The sequence below is a fragment of the Argiope bruennichi genome, chromosome 3 (genome assembly GCF_947563725.1).
Source record: "Argiope bruennichi chromosome 3, qqArgBrue1.1, whole genome shotgun sequence".
NCBI classification, from domain to species: Eukaryota; Metazoa; Arthropoda; class Arachnida; order Araneae; family Araneidae; genus Argiope; species Argiope bruennichi.
In genome coordinates, this window is record NC_079153.1 from 109,578,904 (window position 1) to 109,597,748 (window position 18,845).

General features: G+C 26.4%; 1 protein-coding gene across 1 annotated transcript; it reads right to left on the reverse strand.

The window, feature by feature from the left end:
• Positions 1-1,515: 1,515 nt before the first annotated feature.
• Positions 1,516-18,225, reverse strand: LOC129964286 (glutathione S-transferase kappa 1-like). The gene is made up of 8 exons (XM_056079055.1): positions 18,038-18,225; positions 17,785-17,866; positions 14,279-14,379; positions 12,234-12,365; positions 8,997-9,032; positions 8,794-8,910; positions 7,256-7,349; positions 1,516-1,776 (listed from the first exon to the last, which is right to left on the reverse strand). Exons 1-8 carry the CDS (start codon positions 18,107-18,109, stop codon positions 1,730-1,732), a joined length of 681 nt encoding a protein of 226 aa, XP_055935030.1. The 5' UTR covers positions 18,110-18,225; the 3' UTR covers positions 1,516-1,729.
• Between the last annotated feature and the right edge of the window lie 620 nt (positions 18,226-18,845).

The following is an 18,845-nucleotide window of genomic DNA, read 5'->3' on the forward strand; positions in this document are numbered from 1 at the left end:
AATGTTGCTGTGACATGCACATTTTTACCATCCAAGTTTGATAGCTGTAGGTCAAATTATCTGGCCTTTAGAGTGCTAACATATGCACACATTTACTATCAGTAGAGATACTTATGTTATGCATATACAAATTTGATTTTAAATATGAAGAAAAAATAAATTCAACTTCTAGAAATTTCATTAATTTTTTCATTTGAATTCAAAATACTGCTTTTCATGATACAATATGTTTCAATATCTCTTATCAATATATGGTTCAAACGTTTCAATTCTTTATCATCCTAAATTGACAAATTCTGAAGTGGGGGGGGGGACCTTTGACTAAATATAAATTCACATTTCTTCAACTTCCATAAATTAAATTCTCATTTTATCTACTTTTGTATTTTAGAATTCCATTTTTTTAAAATTTTTAATTTATGTTTTCATATTAAATATTTTTACTGTGCATCAAATTTATAGAAAGCTTTTTTTATTAATATATGGCATTTTAGAGATTTGCATAAATTCTGAGGCATATAAATATTTATCCATGTCATCCACTATAATTCTTGCTTTTAAAAGAACTTCTAGTTGTTAATATTTATATATAGAAATTTATCACAAGAAATATTCTTACAATATTTTTTAACTTGTTACTAATAATTTGGTTTTTATTATGGAAAAATTAATTTCAATTTAAAGAAATATTTATTACTTCACCAAACATAATAACAATGCCTACAATTAAATTTTCATAGTGTGATGAACAATTCAAATTTAATTTTGAAAAGTTCTTTAATATTTAACTTGATAGAATTTAAATTCAAATAGTTTCTATTTTATTAGTGAATGTTTCATTCCTTTAATATAAAATATTATTCAACAATCAAGTGTGATTATCATTTGCTCTTGCTTCAGCTAATATTTTGTTTATGAAATTTAAATGATTTAAAAGTTTATTTCCACAATCAGCAAAGTGCACTTCATTTGAGATTATATTCTTAGTTCTTTATTTTCTATTGCTGCTTGTCATTCCATTGGATACATCTTAGAATTCAATAACATACAAATTGATAATTTTTGCAATTTCATTTATAATATTTATTCAATTAATTAGTAATAACTGAATAAAACATTATATGTTATTTTGAAGTTATTTTTTCTCCAGTGTAATTTGATTCCCTTCTAATTGGAAAATTTCTGATTCCTGCTTATAGGCTACAGAAAGGTAAGGTGCATTTTTAAATTGCATTTCATCTATATTCTTTTGAAAAATATTTTTATTTATTTTACGGTATTGCTCATTTCCAAATTGATGAACTAGCATTGATAATAATCAAGAAATAACTAATGCATGTGCAATAATAATTCATTTACTATCAACTATGATATCAAAATACTGAAGAAAAAATTCTTTCTGCAAAAGAATGTGGAAAGAAAAAAACAATGTGTATTCCTGATTTAGATATGTAGATTATGAAAGGATTTTAATATTAAAAAAAAATTGCTAGCAGGGAATATTAATTCAACACATTTGATTTCAACAGGCAATATTTATTATTATATTAAAAAACATACAATGTTAGCAGTGTAAATATTTTCTTTATACAGGAAATTAAAACTTCAGTGCTTGTTTTGTGTAAGCAAATATATTACAAAAAGAATATAAAAAAATACAATTATAAACTTTGAACAACAGCAACATTTGTTTGATATGTAAATATAGTAAAACAGTTACACATACAATTCACAACTTTGATGAAGCTTGGGGAACAGGTCCTAACCATTCTTCACCTGAAATGAATTAAAAAAAAAAAAAAAAAAAAAAAAATTAGCAAAAATAAATTTTAGGTTATAGGCTGAATTGAAATTTGGTTGGCATTTAATGTGAGTATGAAAGTGTTTACCATACAGTGTACAGGCATCTGATAATTTATAAAAAGAAATTAATGGCAGTTCTAAGCTGGTAGTCTGAGTATTTTTATGCTTTAATTACATAGTAAAAAAATGTACAATTATGGATGTCATATATTTTCCTTTTTATGTTTTTAGGTAATTCAGGTTGAATCTATTTTAATTTAAATGCTTAATAAATGCTGAGTTATTTCTTTTAATTTTTAAAACTCCTAATTTGTTGTTACCATAATTAAGGTTTTCTGCTTCATTCAATGCATCAGCTAGGAAGTAAGATTTTCAAGATTAAGCTGGTGAGATAATTGATACAAAGATTTTAATATCAATTTGAACTAATGTGAAATATTTATTAGAAGGCTCTTTAAAGAAAAGACAGGATAGAATAGGAGAAAATTAAATTGCAAATCTGGAACAAACCCTCCAAAATGTTGGAAAATAATGAATAATTTTAATAATAGCAAATATAATTCTTTAGAAATTATAAAAGTTAGATTCAAATTCTTTATTTGGTCATATATGAGTGCCAAGCTGAATGGTTAAAGATAAATAAAGCTGATTGGATTATCCAACTAATACCATATTTTCCCATTGGATGGTGTGCAGGTTAATTTGTGAGAGATCCCAAAGAAGAAAAATCAAATGATTATGAGTATATTCAGTTCAGAGTACTTTTGATGGTGGTTTATGCTATATCAAAAGGAAACAGAGTTCATGGATGAGCCTGGCATTTGAGTTAGAAAGTTTCTTAGAAGAATAACTGGATGGAGTTCATAAAATGGATTTTGATTAGTAGCAGGCTCTCAAAATCAGATTAAATGAAACTGATTATTTTGTCTTTTCATTAAAGTTAGTTGATCTCTTTGAAAATTATGACAGTTTCAGAAGAAATTTTTTTAAAAGTTAGCAGTTGCTCTTCCCATTAATGATAGGAAAAGAACAGTTCCTCAAAACCACTACAAAAGATAGGGCAATCCCTGAAATCAATAGCAGGATTATCAATCCACCCAACATTTAAGAATAACTTCTAAGTCAACCACTTAGCCAGATGTATAGTGGAGACAACAGATTGGGCATAGAGATTCCAGGAAAATGAAGGTGCAGCTCTGCATGCCCAATTAAAGGCAAAAAAGTACAAATTAGACCGCTACAGATTGGAATCAATATCTCTGAAAAATTTACAACAAAATTTAGATAAAGTTCATGACAATGTGGCTGAAAAATGTCAAAAAGATCCAAGACGAATATACAATTTGCATGCTGAAATGACTTTTCCAGTTGGAAGTAAGATCTGATTTTGAAATCACGTTTGCCATATAAGTTACTAAAGAAATAGGTTGGGCTGTAACAAGAACTCATTCAGCTCTCATTAGAATGGAGGATAGTGTACTTTGTTCACAAAGTAATCTATGTCAAGAAAGTTCAATAACTTGAGCACATCAGAATGATATATGATCAAGTTAGTGGAATATCTCCTTATAGAAAATTAGATATGGCATATGAAGACAAATTTATTAACAAGGGGAAAAGCTATCTTTATACTAGAAAATTAAGCTATTTGATATTTTAAGTAATTATACAGAATTTAAAGTAATGCTTTATCCCCAAATGATTAAACCTATATAGTCTTAATTACCTTATAAAAAAGAATCAAATCCTAAATTATTAGATTGGATTAATTAGTATGTGTTATAAAATAAGATAAGAATCCAGGGCTGTGCATCACCTACTGGCAACTAAATAAATACATAATTCCAGATGCTTATCCAAGGAAGCTTATTACTGAGTTATTGTATGAAGAAACAAAATTAATTTTATGTCCATACTAGATCTCAACAAGGGATACTGGCAAATTCTTATGAAGACTGAAGATAAATATTTTACAGCCTTTGAAACACATTCATGACTGTACCAGTGCTTTTCAGAATAAATTAAAGAAATAGATTGCAGAAAAGTTTAGATAGGAGATAATAATAAATATTATGATCAAAACATAGAAGCTATAACTGAACATACCCCAATGATGTTGCCATTTTTTTCCAAAAACTGAGAGAAGCACAAGAATCATAGTGTTTTGTATACTTCTGTTCAGTACTTTGCTACCAACGCGCCAAGTTGGCAAGCACCCATTCTAGGGTTGCTCCTTTTTTGTAACTGCGCGGGGTCATGACCCGCCAGAACTGTTAAGAACTCGGAACGCGATGCTTACCGTTGGTAGTGGGGTGACTCCATGCCCCTTCTCATAGAAATAAACCGCATTTTATAGAAGCATCGTTTTCATCTTTATAGCTACACCGCAATTCCTTAGTTTATTTTAATTAGTTACACCGCATTATTTAGTTCTCAATCTCAATTGTGGAGCCATCATAGACCTCCACAACAACTTCTCTAACCTTACAATAAACAAATGAAAGTGAAAATTTGAAAAGAAATAAAACTTTTCTGCCACAATGTCAGGTTAAGAAGGCAAGTCTCTGAAAGTGTTTACATCCATCCAAAGAAGAATTGAATAAAATACCTTTTTGTAAGCCATGAAACTTGATACATCATTTCAGAAGAATACATGTGACTCAGCAACAGCTACTGATGTATGTTTATCTCAGATAGGCAATAATGGTAAAGAAGAATCAATGTTCTTCATCAACAAGTAGCTTCCTACTACAACACAGTGGTCTATTATTAAGAAAGAAACCTATGCTGTTTTGGAAATTTTGAAGAAAAACAACTGGTTATTCTTTACACATATTCACTCCATCTTTGCTAATAACCCTCTAACCTACTACATTCAACAGATGCTTTATGAGGAGATGAAAATAAGATGAGGCTAAAGATGAGGATATTAAAAGAAGTACTGTACTAACGCAAATTATGTATCAACATTGCCAGAACAGCAGTAAAAACCATTCACAAATGTAAAAAATATCATTATGGTTATAAGTACATAATATATTTTTTAAGCTTATTTGTCAATTTTGTGTTTTGTTCATTAACAGGAACTGCATATTAGCTACTCAAACATGTCTTTCCTATTTTCCCCAGATGTTAGTAAACACATACTGCTTGCTCTTGAAACTTTTTCTTCATTTTAAGAATTCTTTAAGTCAGATGACGGCCTGATGCAAAACAATTCACCCCAATTTTAAAGTAGTAACATTGACACTAAGCTGATAATTGATCCAATCAAATTGTCACAAAAAATATCAAAATATGGAAAAGAAAAAATGCATAATAGTAATTTTATTGGTTTAAGTATCCAAAACAGGCTTCTAAATTCTTCTAGATATTTTACCAGATAAAAAGATGAAAGTTAAAATAGTTTTCTTAAATGCAAATTTGGAATTTCATTTTAAGTGTTATATAAAATAGAATAATTGGAAAATATTTCAAAATTGTGTTTGATAATAAAATGAAATTTCTGAGAAATGCCTAAGTATTTTCCTATCAATCAAAACTTGCTGACCATAAATAATTTTATTTTCAGTGTTTTTCAGTTTCAAATAAAAATATAATGGCCATTCAAATAAGAGGGAGAAATAAAAAAAGAACCTAAATGTTTTTCAAGAATCGGCCATTACTAAGTAAATAATATTATTTGCAAACAAACCCCAGTCATCAAAAAATAAATTCCGGTTTAAGAATTGACACAACTTCTAATTCATTTTTAATCCTTTGTTGTTAAAAATCGACTATTATAATACTATATAAAATCATAAATAACACTTTTAGAATAGAATTTTTTTTTCGATCTGCGAATTCTGATTGATAAAATTATTAAGCTCATTTTAGAGGTAGTTTTTTATATTTAAGCTTTGTGATTGAGATTATTTGCTTTTTATTTACATATAAAATTTTTTCCATACATTAATTTTGCACCCAAATATGTTATCAGATAGAGGTTCATTCTGAACAGACAAATTCAACTTAAACCAATAAAACTGATGTTCTGTCTTTTTTTCAAGAAAAACTACAACTAACTGAACTAAATGTGCTTTTCTAAGGCCTTGTTCATTAGTTCTCAATGACAAAGAGGAAAACCACATGTCAACAGAGAGGAGGAACAGGGGCAATGAAGAAATATAAAAGACAACCAGCAGTTTGAAAGAGTGCCGGTTGATTTGGTTTGCCATGAAATAAATGAATTTTGATATTTCTAGCCAATACTGTTCACTTTTGCATGCTATATATATGTAAAAATAAGAACTTAGTTTCATTGTTTAAAGTAAAATACAACTGACAAATTATGTTAACATGGGAAAAACACAATTGAATGCTGACTATCAATTTATATAATTTATCAGACAAAGAAATGAAAAAGGGTTATTTTTATAAGTGTCGAATTATGCAAAGCAATTAGATATTGCTATAAATTTCCTGCAAACAATAATAAGATGGAAAAACTTGAACAACCAGAAGCTAAAAATTTCATTTTGTTACCAATAACCATTCAGTGATTTTCCTCATAATTTAATCATATTGTATTTTGACATGGAAAAAAATACATAACAGCAATTCTATTGCTTTAAGTTGTTTGGCTGACTATCTCAAACAGATTTCTAAATTTGCACTTGGATAAGGGTGGGAGAGAGAACTTGAAATATCCGATTTTCACATTTAAATGAATATTTCTTTTCAGATTAATATCATTTTAAGTAGGAAAAAGTTATTGATATTAAACATTAAAGATATAGATACAAAACATTAAAAGATCTCAAAGCAGGGGTAAATATTTATTATTTTTGTCACTTGGACCAAAAATTTTGCACTTCCATTTAAGTATGTGTTATATATTCTTTCAACATTTTTCATACTGCTCATGTTAATTCAGCTTGGTTTTTAGGTGATTCATGCTTTATTACATTTCATTCTAGACAATATAAAGCATATTGTCTACAGCATAAAGTTAATTCAAATTTAATAGAAGCAAGCAAAAGCTTTGGATGTATCTATATAAAGCTTCTGGAAACATTTGAGTGAGGATATGCCACAGAACTCTATATTAAAAGCTTCCTTTGCATGAAGCAAAGAAAGAACTAGTGCAATTCACATAGGGCAATTATTAACCCAAACAAAACTTAAATTATAATTGGTGCAAATGTTTTGAATAACCATGCATAAAAGAATATAATTAAATACATTTTGTTAAGACAGATTTGTAAAAATTTTCAAATTATCCTTTATGCAGTGGTTTAAAATGCTAAATTATACTAATTTTCTAGAAAGTATTCTGATGCATTTTTAGCATGAAGATTTACAAAAATGTGGAAGGGGCAAATAATGAATTAACATGTTGTCAATCATTTATCCAAATAATGATAGCACATAGCAAATAAAATTTTTAATTAAGAAAAGAATTAGTATTTACCTAAAACATATGCAAGTAGTTCAAAACGATCAGAACCAAAGAATACTTCTGGCTTTCCATTAATATGAGCAACAATCATAGGGGCTCCAAAGGCCTGCAAGGAAAGAAAAGCATATAACAAATTTTTCAGACATCATCAGATGTCAGCATTTACAATTTTTAATTCTTATTTAATTATCTAGATTCAAAATCAAACAAATAATTATTGTAAAAAAATTTGTATCAAGTATAGAATTAAATTGATATAATTATGAAACATTGTAGCTTTTTAATTATTGCATACCAAAATGAATTTTCATGGATTTATTGTTAGTCATCATTAAAAACACAGACATTTATTGGATATCAATGAGCTAAAAGTTAAAATCAAAATGAAGACATCATTTGGCAACAAATGGAAGCTCCTGAAGTTTCTTTGATATTTCAATAAATTGGTATTATTTAAAAGAATAATGGATTTTAAAAAGGAAAAGAAAAAAAAAATCACAATCAATATTATGCTTCCCACTTCACTTCCCTAGATGTTCAGTAACAAGGTGTGAGAATTTCAAAAAATATTAAATCTGGTTACTTTCAAGTCTTGGAGAGTATGTTTTTATATGCAATTTATTCGTTGGTTCAAAATGTATATATCTGTAAAGTATTGATACAAATTTTGGTATTCAATTTTCTGTTTGTTTCAATTTCAGACTCTACAAAACAACTGGTATCAAGTATAAATTTTACAATACATAGTAACAATCAGATCACAATTAATGAAAATCAAAATAGTATACCATTTTCACTAATTTACTAGAGAAGCTGGTATTCAATTCACTTCTAATACAGCATGTTATAATTCAAGGCTAAAATGTATATAAAAGAACAAGAAAAAACAGCAAAATTAATGCTTTATTTTTCTTCAAAACATATTTTACCAGCAATGATTTATAAAATAAGACGATCCAAAATGAATGTCAATAATTTAGGATCTGATAAGAGATCATTTTTTTTAAAGAGAAAATATAATTTTTTCACTCTGATAAGTACTTCCAAACATAAAAATAATTTCATATAACAGTTTTCAACCGTAATTATAATAAAATTAAAGGTTTATGTTATCATAATATTAAAATTGCATACTATTACGTTTACAGGACAGGTTCAACACTTTTGACACAAATAAAACTCGGCTATGAATCTAATTTAGATATGCCTATAAGTAACAACAGAAAATATGCAAGCTAATTTTTCTTAATTCTTTTAAAAATATTTTGAATGAGATGCAAATATATAATCTTTTCCATTTAAATCTTTCAATAGTTTCAGAAACATGAATATCAGGATATTTAGCAGTTTGAATGACATAAATAACAGATCAATGTCAATATTTTCAACAAAATTATTCTTTTAAATATTTCTAAACCCTGCCCCCCCCAAAAAAAAAATTACTTGTTATTCTAATTCAATTTGTATACATATTAAAAATATATATTTAAAAAAAGTTTTTTTTATATTATATATTCCAAACTTCATCAACTTTAATGATATAACTTTACCCCATAATTTAAAGCCTCTTCTGTGCATTTTCGAAGTCCTTCTTTCACTTGAGGGTCATTTAGCATCTGTATACATTTTTCAAGAGTTTCCTGGTCCATTCCTGCTGCTCGACCAGCCTAAAAGTATAATCAAACCAAAGTATAAATTATGGAGTAATTTTATGTCTACACCAATAACAATGTAAAATTTAAAAATACTTTACCTCTTTACAGCTTTTTACTTCTGTAATGTCTGTGTGCTGCAAGAAATAATAAAAAGGTTTATATCTAATTATAATGATAAAAATTAAGAAACCTTAATTATGCAAGATTTGCATCATGCTCAATATTTTACTGCATCCTAAGTGCAAAAAAGTTATAAATATTTTAATTTTAGAAATAGCTAAGATTGTTACATATTTATTAATAATAAAGCAAAATGGGTATATGTTGGCACTCAGTAAGAGGAGACTATTTTCAACAGTGATATCAAATTTATCATATATCTTTTGAAGTGTGGGAATGAATATCTCAGAGCAATTTTTCTGAAATTTCAATAAGTTAAAAGTTAGTGAGATTTGTTATTTTTCTGTAATAATTCCTAAAAATATTTCTGCATAAATATGATTGTTATACATCTTAAAATTAAAAGAAAAGACACTTTTTTAATTATACCAATTCAATTATTGTGCAAAATTTCCTGGCATTTTAGCACTTATCATCAATATTTACTTATCTATTGTTTAATTTTTAACAATATATTTTACTGTTAAATGAAATTCAAACCCCGTTCATTGTTCCTTCCATTGTTTAAAGTTTAATTACACGAGTATGAAAACGAAATTATAGTCCTGCCAAAGTTAGATTAACCGGGCAGATACATTTTTAATAATACTATGAGACTTCACTCCATTAGGATGATTTACGTACTGAATGAAAGGAACAGGTGTAAGATTATAATAATAGTACATTTTTAATGTCTATAACAATTTGATGCTTAAAAATCCCCACCCCTAGGGAATTAAGAACATCAAGTTATGAGTAAAAGATTTAATTAAAAATAAGTACAACCAACATTCTAAGTGAACCAGCTGGTCAGCACAAAAAGTTAGTAATAAAAGATATTATACACACTATGGTACATAGTGACTGGCACACATTAATTTTCATGATTTAAATAAAAAATAGTGAGAAATTGTAACAAATCTTATTAAATTGTTATATAACTACAAAAGAAAAATATATATCTTGCTCTTTAGATATTAAATATTTTATATTATGAACAATGGAAAAACAAAATGTTTAATTATTTTAAAGATAATATACCATCATAGCATTTGAGAGCAAAAACGTACGAATTACATCTATGAATTTTTATGAAATATTAAATTGTTAAATAATAAATTTAAATGTTCAGTTGAGTTCATTAAAAGAACATCATGATATTTAGCTTTATAATTCATACCAAACAGCATTTGATCAGTGCAAGTGTTGACAAAGACAAATTGAAACAAAGACAGAACATATTTTGAATTAAAGACAGCTAATAATATTTCCATTTCCATTAATGTAAGGCTTATTAAACTTTCTTCACTTTAGATTGATGTCATGTAAATGATTTATTTTTGATTATTTTTTTTATCTTAATAATTTGTGAAAGTACATATATTTTTTTATTTATTATAAGGCATGACTACATTGTATCATATTTGGATACATTACTTTTTAAGCAATATGTTCAATGTTTTTAAAACTGTAAAAATTTAGTGAATATAATGAAACATATGGCAAACTAATATACCAATTATTATACTTGAAAAAGTATTAATAATATTCTAATTTTCCCTCTATTTTTTTCTAATTTTTAATAAAGAATTTATACTTTTTTACAAATTATTTGGCAAATAGACTATTAACATCCTTTTAAACCAATTCAATGAATATGAACAAAATGAATTAAATATTTTTATAAGAATAATAGATATTAGACATTGCCTCCACCCAAACACATGGCATCAAAAGTAGAGAGCAAAATGTTTATGTGCTTTGGATAAATCAAAAGTCAATATGATTATACACATAATTTCAAATATCCTCCTAATCAGAATTCCAATGAAATCAGATTTTATAATTGAAGGAGATCATCAGAATTTAGAGTGTCAGCAAATTATATTATTTTACCCAAAGGTCTCAGTCACGAGTACTTCTATTAAAACTGTAAAATGATTCATTGTTCTATTCTGCATAAATGTAGTTATAGTTAGCATCCACCTCCCACCAAAGACAGGAACATTCATATGGTAATGAGCAAACATACAAATGATTGAGAACTACAGATTACAAATAACAATCTAATTTGCATACTTCAAAGTAGTAACCAAAGGGAAAAAAAAAAAAAAGTATTGTTTTACATCCAGTCAAATTTTTCCTTTACAACAATATAATTTGCTGACAATGCAAATTCTGAAGATCTCCTTCAAATCCAAAATATAATAATTAATCCGGTTTCCTATACATATTATTATATTCACTTAATTTTTAGAGTAATTATGAACATTGGACATAGGCTTAAATAATAATTTGTATAAAATTTGATATAACATAGTCATGACTTATAATTAGAAACATATGTATATGCAAATTACTGAAATAAAAAAAAAATTATCCAAAAGTAAATCATTTACAATATATCAAGCTAAAGTGAAAAAAGTTTAATAAACCTTACATTAATGAAATATGTAAACATTATTATGCATCTTCATTTTAAAATATGTTAGTTCCATCTTTGTTTGAATTACAACACTTGCACTGGTCAAATATATATTTTTTTTATTTTATCATTATTATGTTTTTTGGTTTGAGTTATAAAGCTAAATAAGATGATGATCGTTTATAGAACTCAACTGTAAACTTATTGTTGTCCATTGTTATTCAATTTATTTAAATTAAAATAAAAATATAGAAATATTTCATGTCAATTTCTTTAGAAAATAACAGTTTAATATTACATAAAAATTTACAGATGAAATCGTTATGTTTTTGTCATCAAATGTTTAATGGTGGTATATATCGCTCTAATATAAGTAAAAAAATTTTTTTTCCCCATTGTTCATAGTATAAAATATTTAATATCTAATGAGCAATACTTATGTTTTTGGTAGTTATATAGTATAGTATGTTATTTCTAATTAGCATCCATATTTTCCCCCTCAAAGACAGAGACATTCATATGGTAATGAAAAAACATACAAATAATTATTTGGGACATACAGATCTACAAATAATAGTCTAATTTGCATACTTCAAAGTAGTAACTAAAGGAAAGAAAAAGTATCGTTTCTCTGCCACATTAAAATTTTCCATATATTATATCTTGAAAATGTGATAAATTAGAAATAGATTAATTACAAATGAGTACCTTTCAAAATATCATTATGCAAATTTATGAATTAAAGTATTACCTCTTTATATAAACGCAACCATAAGGCCCTTGATATTGATTCAACATATTCTGGTTTATGGATATTTACAGCAGTCAAAAATCTTTGAGCATTTAATGATGATCCTTTTTTCATAATAATATCCATCAAATTCTGAAAAATAAAAAAATATGTTTTTAATTAAAGCAATAACAGAAAATATGGAGTCAGTTGCACAATATTTAAGTTTTCAGTTTTTTGTCTTTGAAATTACACACACAGATAACAGACTATGTTAAACATGCAAATGAACATTAAAAGTGTAGTTTTTTAAAAAAAATTCATATTATGAATTAAAACACTTTTCCCTTATTTATAATCCTAAAAGACAGTTGATATAGATGAAATTTCAGTTTTTATCTTTCACTAACATTTCAAATAACTTTTTTCAAAATGAAATCAAGTACAGTACACTCCCGATTATCCACAGAATTGGGTGGCGCGGCTGCCACGGATAACAAAATTCGCAGATAATCCGAAAAAAAGCTAAAAACTGGTGTAGCAAAAGAGAAAACAGTCATTCCAACTTTGAGAAATCGCTTTATGTACAATAAAACGTAAAATAAACAGAAGGAAATGTTTAACTAACGCTCAATATTTTAGTATATCACTCAAAACTAACCTAAAATGCATTTTGTTAATGAAAACAGAAAAGTGCTTTGTACTTACGAGAGGCGTCAAGGATGCACAGAAAAATTAATACATATGTATTGTTTTAATACTGTAATGTATTATATAATTACAAAAGCATAACTGTAAAACTACACCTTTTTGAAGAAATCAGTCATTTGTGTTTGCTTCTTGCTTTGGAAGCCTTTTCTCTTTGTTTGGAAGCAAAAGAAAAAAAAAAAAAAAAAAACTTTGTGCGACAGGCGCAGATAATCGGGAATCTACTGTATTAAAAAAAGAAATAATAATTCTTCCACAATAAACAGAAATTACACTTGTGTATTTGTATATGTGTTATCTGGTAGAATTTTAAAGTACTTTTCTATCAGCCTGAAACATACAACAAATGAATCATTTTTTTTTTCTCCCTTAGGGAAGATCCCAAAACATGTGATAAATGAGTAAGTTCTATAACATACTGCTGTGAACATAAAACCATTATGCAAGATTTCTTTACTTATTTCATTTATACATATTTTAGGGAGTGATATGCTAACAGTAAAGTGAAATTTTTTTGTCAATGTTTGTGCTTGAAAGTAATTGCAGTCACACTAAAGAAAATATGCCAATTTTGCAGCTCTAAAAGTATACATGGCTGTCAATAGGAAGTACCAAGAAGATTTTCTTCATACTGATTTTAATATTATAGTTTTATAACAATATAAGTAAGAGAAAATAAATGTTTGATAAAGTTAAAAAAGTTATAGATTTGTAGCCATAAAACCAAAAAATTAATTTGAAGAAGTAAATAATCACAAAATCATATTTAAAAAAATCTGAGTAATATCAGCATACAAACACAAATATAAATTATATCTTTTCACATCCCATTTATATTTTGATACCCTGCTTTAATAATGGTATAAATCAAATTTATGATATCTTCATTCTTAATATTTGAATCAAATGCCATGATTTAAGAGGGAAAAAATCCTTATTTAGCATTATACACATTGTTTTTATGGAAATTTTTGGTTTCTATAAAAAAATTTGAACTTTTTCAGCTAAAATAACATATAATAGAATATTTAACAATGGAATTTAAATAAATGATTATAGAAAGCATAACTATGATTAGGTGAGAACAACAGAAATTAATTAAAACAGATTACGTAAAGCACATATAATTATTCTTTTAACAACCAGATGCTTAAGAAATATGAAAAGAAAACTATTTTTCTATCTTTTTTAATATTATTCAAATTTTCTTATTAGTATCATAAATATTAATTAATACAAAAAAAAACATATTGGAATTTTAAGACAAGAACACTAAAATTTTATGAATTAGTAACTAAATCCACTATATCCAACATCCAATGCATATAAGAATTCAAATTACAACTGGTAAAACTTACATCAGGTAAAACTAAAGGGACCTGGAAATATGCTTGAAGTCTCCTTAAATCTCGTGCCATATACACACCCTTATTTGGCACGACTGCAGGTGGGGAATTTCCTATGAGAAAAAGTTTTTTTTAAACAAATATTTGACTTAATTATTTAAAGAAAAAGTGCATTTTACAATAATAATGATTGAAAAAATTCAATAAAATAGCTACATGCACAACACACACACACACACACAAAAGTTATATATATATCTTACAAAACCGTACATGGTCTCTGAATGATAATACAACAAATCATCATTCAGAAATATAGGAAATTATCATTCCTAAATTGTATAATGTTTTCCTTTTCTATTTTCAAAAATACAAAAATATTTCAGAATATATATATATATATATATATACACACAGAATATTAAAATATAAAGCTTATCTCCTCCTAGAATTAGGAGAAGATAAATTTTTTATAAGGATTTTATTAAATAAAAATTTTATAAATATAAAACTGAAGTATTAGAAACATATGAATATTTTTCTGATATAATAGAAATAGTAAATCTCTATCTACAATTACATATACAATAAATTTGGATGAATCACTAAATTTTTTTTAAATGTTTCAAATTCTCTCTTCCTAATATAATCATGATTTCCATTTTATATAGTTATAGAATCAATAAAATTGAGGGAACTTATTTTTGAAATAAATCAGAAAAATTAAGAAAAAAATTTTACTTACTTTTTAAAATGTATCAACAGAAAGATACATCATATGAAGAATACATGAAAATTACATATACACCTCATAGTTTATTATATTACTTTAGGTTTCAGGAACCAAATGATAAAAATTTTTTCTCAATACAAAAAAAAAAAAAAAAAAAAAAAAACTTAAAGATACTTTTCCCTTTTTTTAACCACATATGTTGAAAATTATCACTTTGATTTTGACCACTTATAAGTATTAATGGATCATTTGTCTCCTCTATAGTAAGCAGGTCACTATTTGATAGCTTTGCCCTCATCTGAATTTACTTTATTGATACTATTAAATTACTTTAATGATTCTTAATACTACTGAATTACTTTATTGATACTATTAAATTAAATATTATGATACTGAGTAATTAAGCTTGGATACTGCAATATAACCTTTAATTTATTTCCATTTTCAGCAAATCATTTTTTATAAATAAGGTAGCAATTTATGAACAATATTTTACGATTCTAGTTGTTTATATTTTCTATTAAAAAAAGCTAAATTCTTTCCTTGTGTTTCATATTACTCAACTATTCCATACATTAAAACCATGTTTTAATATTAACATATTGCATTTTAATCAAATATGTTTTTTTTTTTTTTACTTAATTCTTTGTGGCCCCACTTTCTTTTAAATTTTAAACAAAAAAAGTTGTAGATAACGTTTTGAGGCCTAAAGGAGTACACAAGTTAAATTTGGAAAAGATAATGTTTAGCATTTTGATTTGTGGCAGATTGAATTGAGCGAGGATAGAACCTGGGACCTTGTGGTTCGCAGCCCAGTAACATGACCATGATACAAAAACGATTGCTCGGGTAGCGTAGCTGTTAACTGGCTTATAAGCTTTCACCACAGACTCTCCCTCCAGTGAGTCGGAGGTGAGATGAACCATATGGCTATTGAGTGGTGATGTTGATGTATTAGCTGTTGATTCTAATGCACCTGTCCCCATTTGAGTAGCGCCAAACGTTATGGCGTGTGTGCGTGAGTGGTTCCTGATGCTGTTGCTGCGTCAAGTGTATCTGATGACTTTAGTTTCCTGTGGGTAGGTGGCACCACAACAGCTGTACAAAGGTTGAAGGATCATCGTCCGAGATCACCAATGTGGCGGATTGAATTGAGCGAGGATAGAACCTTGAACCTTGTGGTTTGCAGCCCAGTAACATGACCACAATACAAAAGCAATTGCTCGGGTAACGTAGCTGCTAACAGGCTTATAAGCTTTCACCACAGATTCTATGAGTGTTCCATAAGCTGGAATTCTTACATATGAATAAAAAAAAAAATGCATTTTTTACCTATGTAGTAGATTTAATACAAACCAGAATGCATATTACAAAGACATATGCTCAGATTCACTATATTTTGGAAGCCTCTTTAGTGCTTTGGAAAATTTAAAAGATAAACCTACATCATTCAAAATACAATTAAATTACAATAAAAATTAACTACGACTATATTTAAAATAAAAAAAAGCTACAATATATATATATATAATTAAAAAATAATTATACAATTATCTAAATCAAAAGTTTACAATTATCTTATTATCTAAATACAATGATCTAAATCAAAAATTTAAAACTTTTATAATATACACATTATAGTGAGAAACTCTACTATAATACTTAAAATGTATGTTGAAAATTAAATTTCTTGCAGAGAATTTCATTTATTCATTAAATATGTATTTTTAAACATAAGTTTATTTTGTTTACAACTGATAACTGAATTATAATAAAAATATTTTTCAATCCAAAAAATTCAATGCTCATCAGATTTACAAAATGTAATTTAATAAAGTAAAATCAGGCATGGTTTATTAGAATTTTATATACAGTAATTAATAATGACTTAAACATTATTTAATGCTTAGAAAAATGAATTATTAATAATTTGCTTGTACCTAATACTTTCAACAATTAGACTGAAAAGTAATATGCTTTATTAACTTAAATGTTTTCATTTTTTTCCCCCTGGAAATGTCATTATTTCTCTATATGAATTTCATTATACAGGTCAGCATTTGCAATTAAAGGTTAATAGTTAAAATTGATAACACAGAATTAAGGAATGGACAAAAAAAGAAATTTGAAGCTATTGAGTATAACTCATGAATGATATTAAACCTACTCATTCCATATATCCATTTCATTTCATGTTTTATCCATGCTTTAAAAAAACAACACAAAAACATGATTTGCAAAACTTATTAATTGACACTGCTTATAACACTGATAGTTGAAACCTCTGGATTCAACAGGGTACAGCTCAGTAAGGAAGTGATTTAAGTGGCATTTAATGTACTACCAGAAAGGTTATGCAGATGAATGAAATCCTAACTCATTAGTGGTTCAATATTTGTACCAGCACATAAATAAAGGTAAAAATATTTCTGGTACAGCAGTTGTACCATTTGTAAGCAAAAGGTTACAATAAATGCAATAAACTATATACTGTATCTTAATAAGAATTTTATTAAATTAAATTTTACAATATAGTGATTTTTTTTCAATTATTTTTCACTGAATGATTCCATTAATGCAAACAGATTCTTGAAAACAGCTCTCATAATTTTATTTTGATAACAAACCAAAGTTACAAGGTCACAAAATGTAGAATTCGATTTCTATGAATTTTATTTCAGGAAAAATTTGTAATTGTTATTTTATAACTGGAAATTAAACATATTGTTTTCAATATCAAGAAAGAAATAACATAATATATTTTCAGATCCAAACAAATAATTACCTGAACTCTTCATAACTCCAGCTAACAACATAGGCTTCATTTTAAGGTCAATTCTCCATATATTTTTATATCTTTGCAATACCTAAAAATATTCTCTTTTCTTAAAATTATATTTTCATAATAAAAACATAAATGAATCATACTATTGTAAAGTAATAATATTTAATATAGATTAAAAGTAGTTTTACAAAATTGTCAGATAGATTTAACCCGGATATAAAATTATTAAAATAATATAAACATTAAAATTTACCTCAAAAGCTAAATAAGAATAAGGCGATATGATATCATAGAAAAATTCTACCAAAACGGATGCTTTTGCCATTTTTTTAATAAAAAAATCTTTTATATTAATATAATTTTTTTTTCAATTCAGAGTAATAAACTAAGATAATGAAAACGATTATCAGAGAAGTAGGAAAACAAAAAAAATAAAGGTAATCGAGAACGATACATAAACAATTATCAGACAGTTACAGTTAAAAATTCAAATTATTTACGTCCCATTTTTTTAAATACGCGCATCGGTTATTGCATGATATTTATTATAACTGTGTAAAAAAATTTTTTTTTATAAAGCAACAACAAAATAGTGAGAATATATAGTGTCTAGCTAGTAAAAAAAAAATGCTTTTTTTAAAAAAAATTTTTATTTTAATTCTTTAGTTAAAACTTAAAGACGATATGATAAGAATGCGATAGTCTACAACGATGTTTCAAACCTGAAATACCGATAAAACAATAAAAAAAAAAGTAAATTCACACTAAAAAAAGTGTGTGTGTTTTTCTTTGTAAAAAAATGCAGAAAAAAAAATCTGTATAAAATTTAATATTTGTACAGATCATTTTTATTTGACATTACTATAAACAAATACTCCTATTTAATTTTAATTCTGCTATTATATATTTTAACAGTAAATGGGATATGATGTAAAAATAGGACATTAAATACATAAAATTTATTTTGCATTTGGCTGCAATAGTATAACATGAATAATGGCAACAGGGGAATAAAATGATTTTTTTCCTCCTATCCGTCATCGGTGAGTTCATAATGGTGA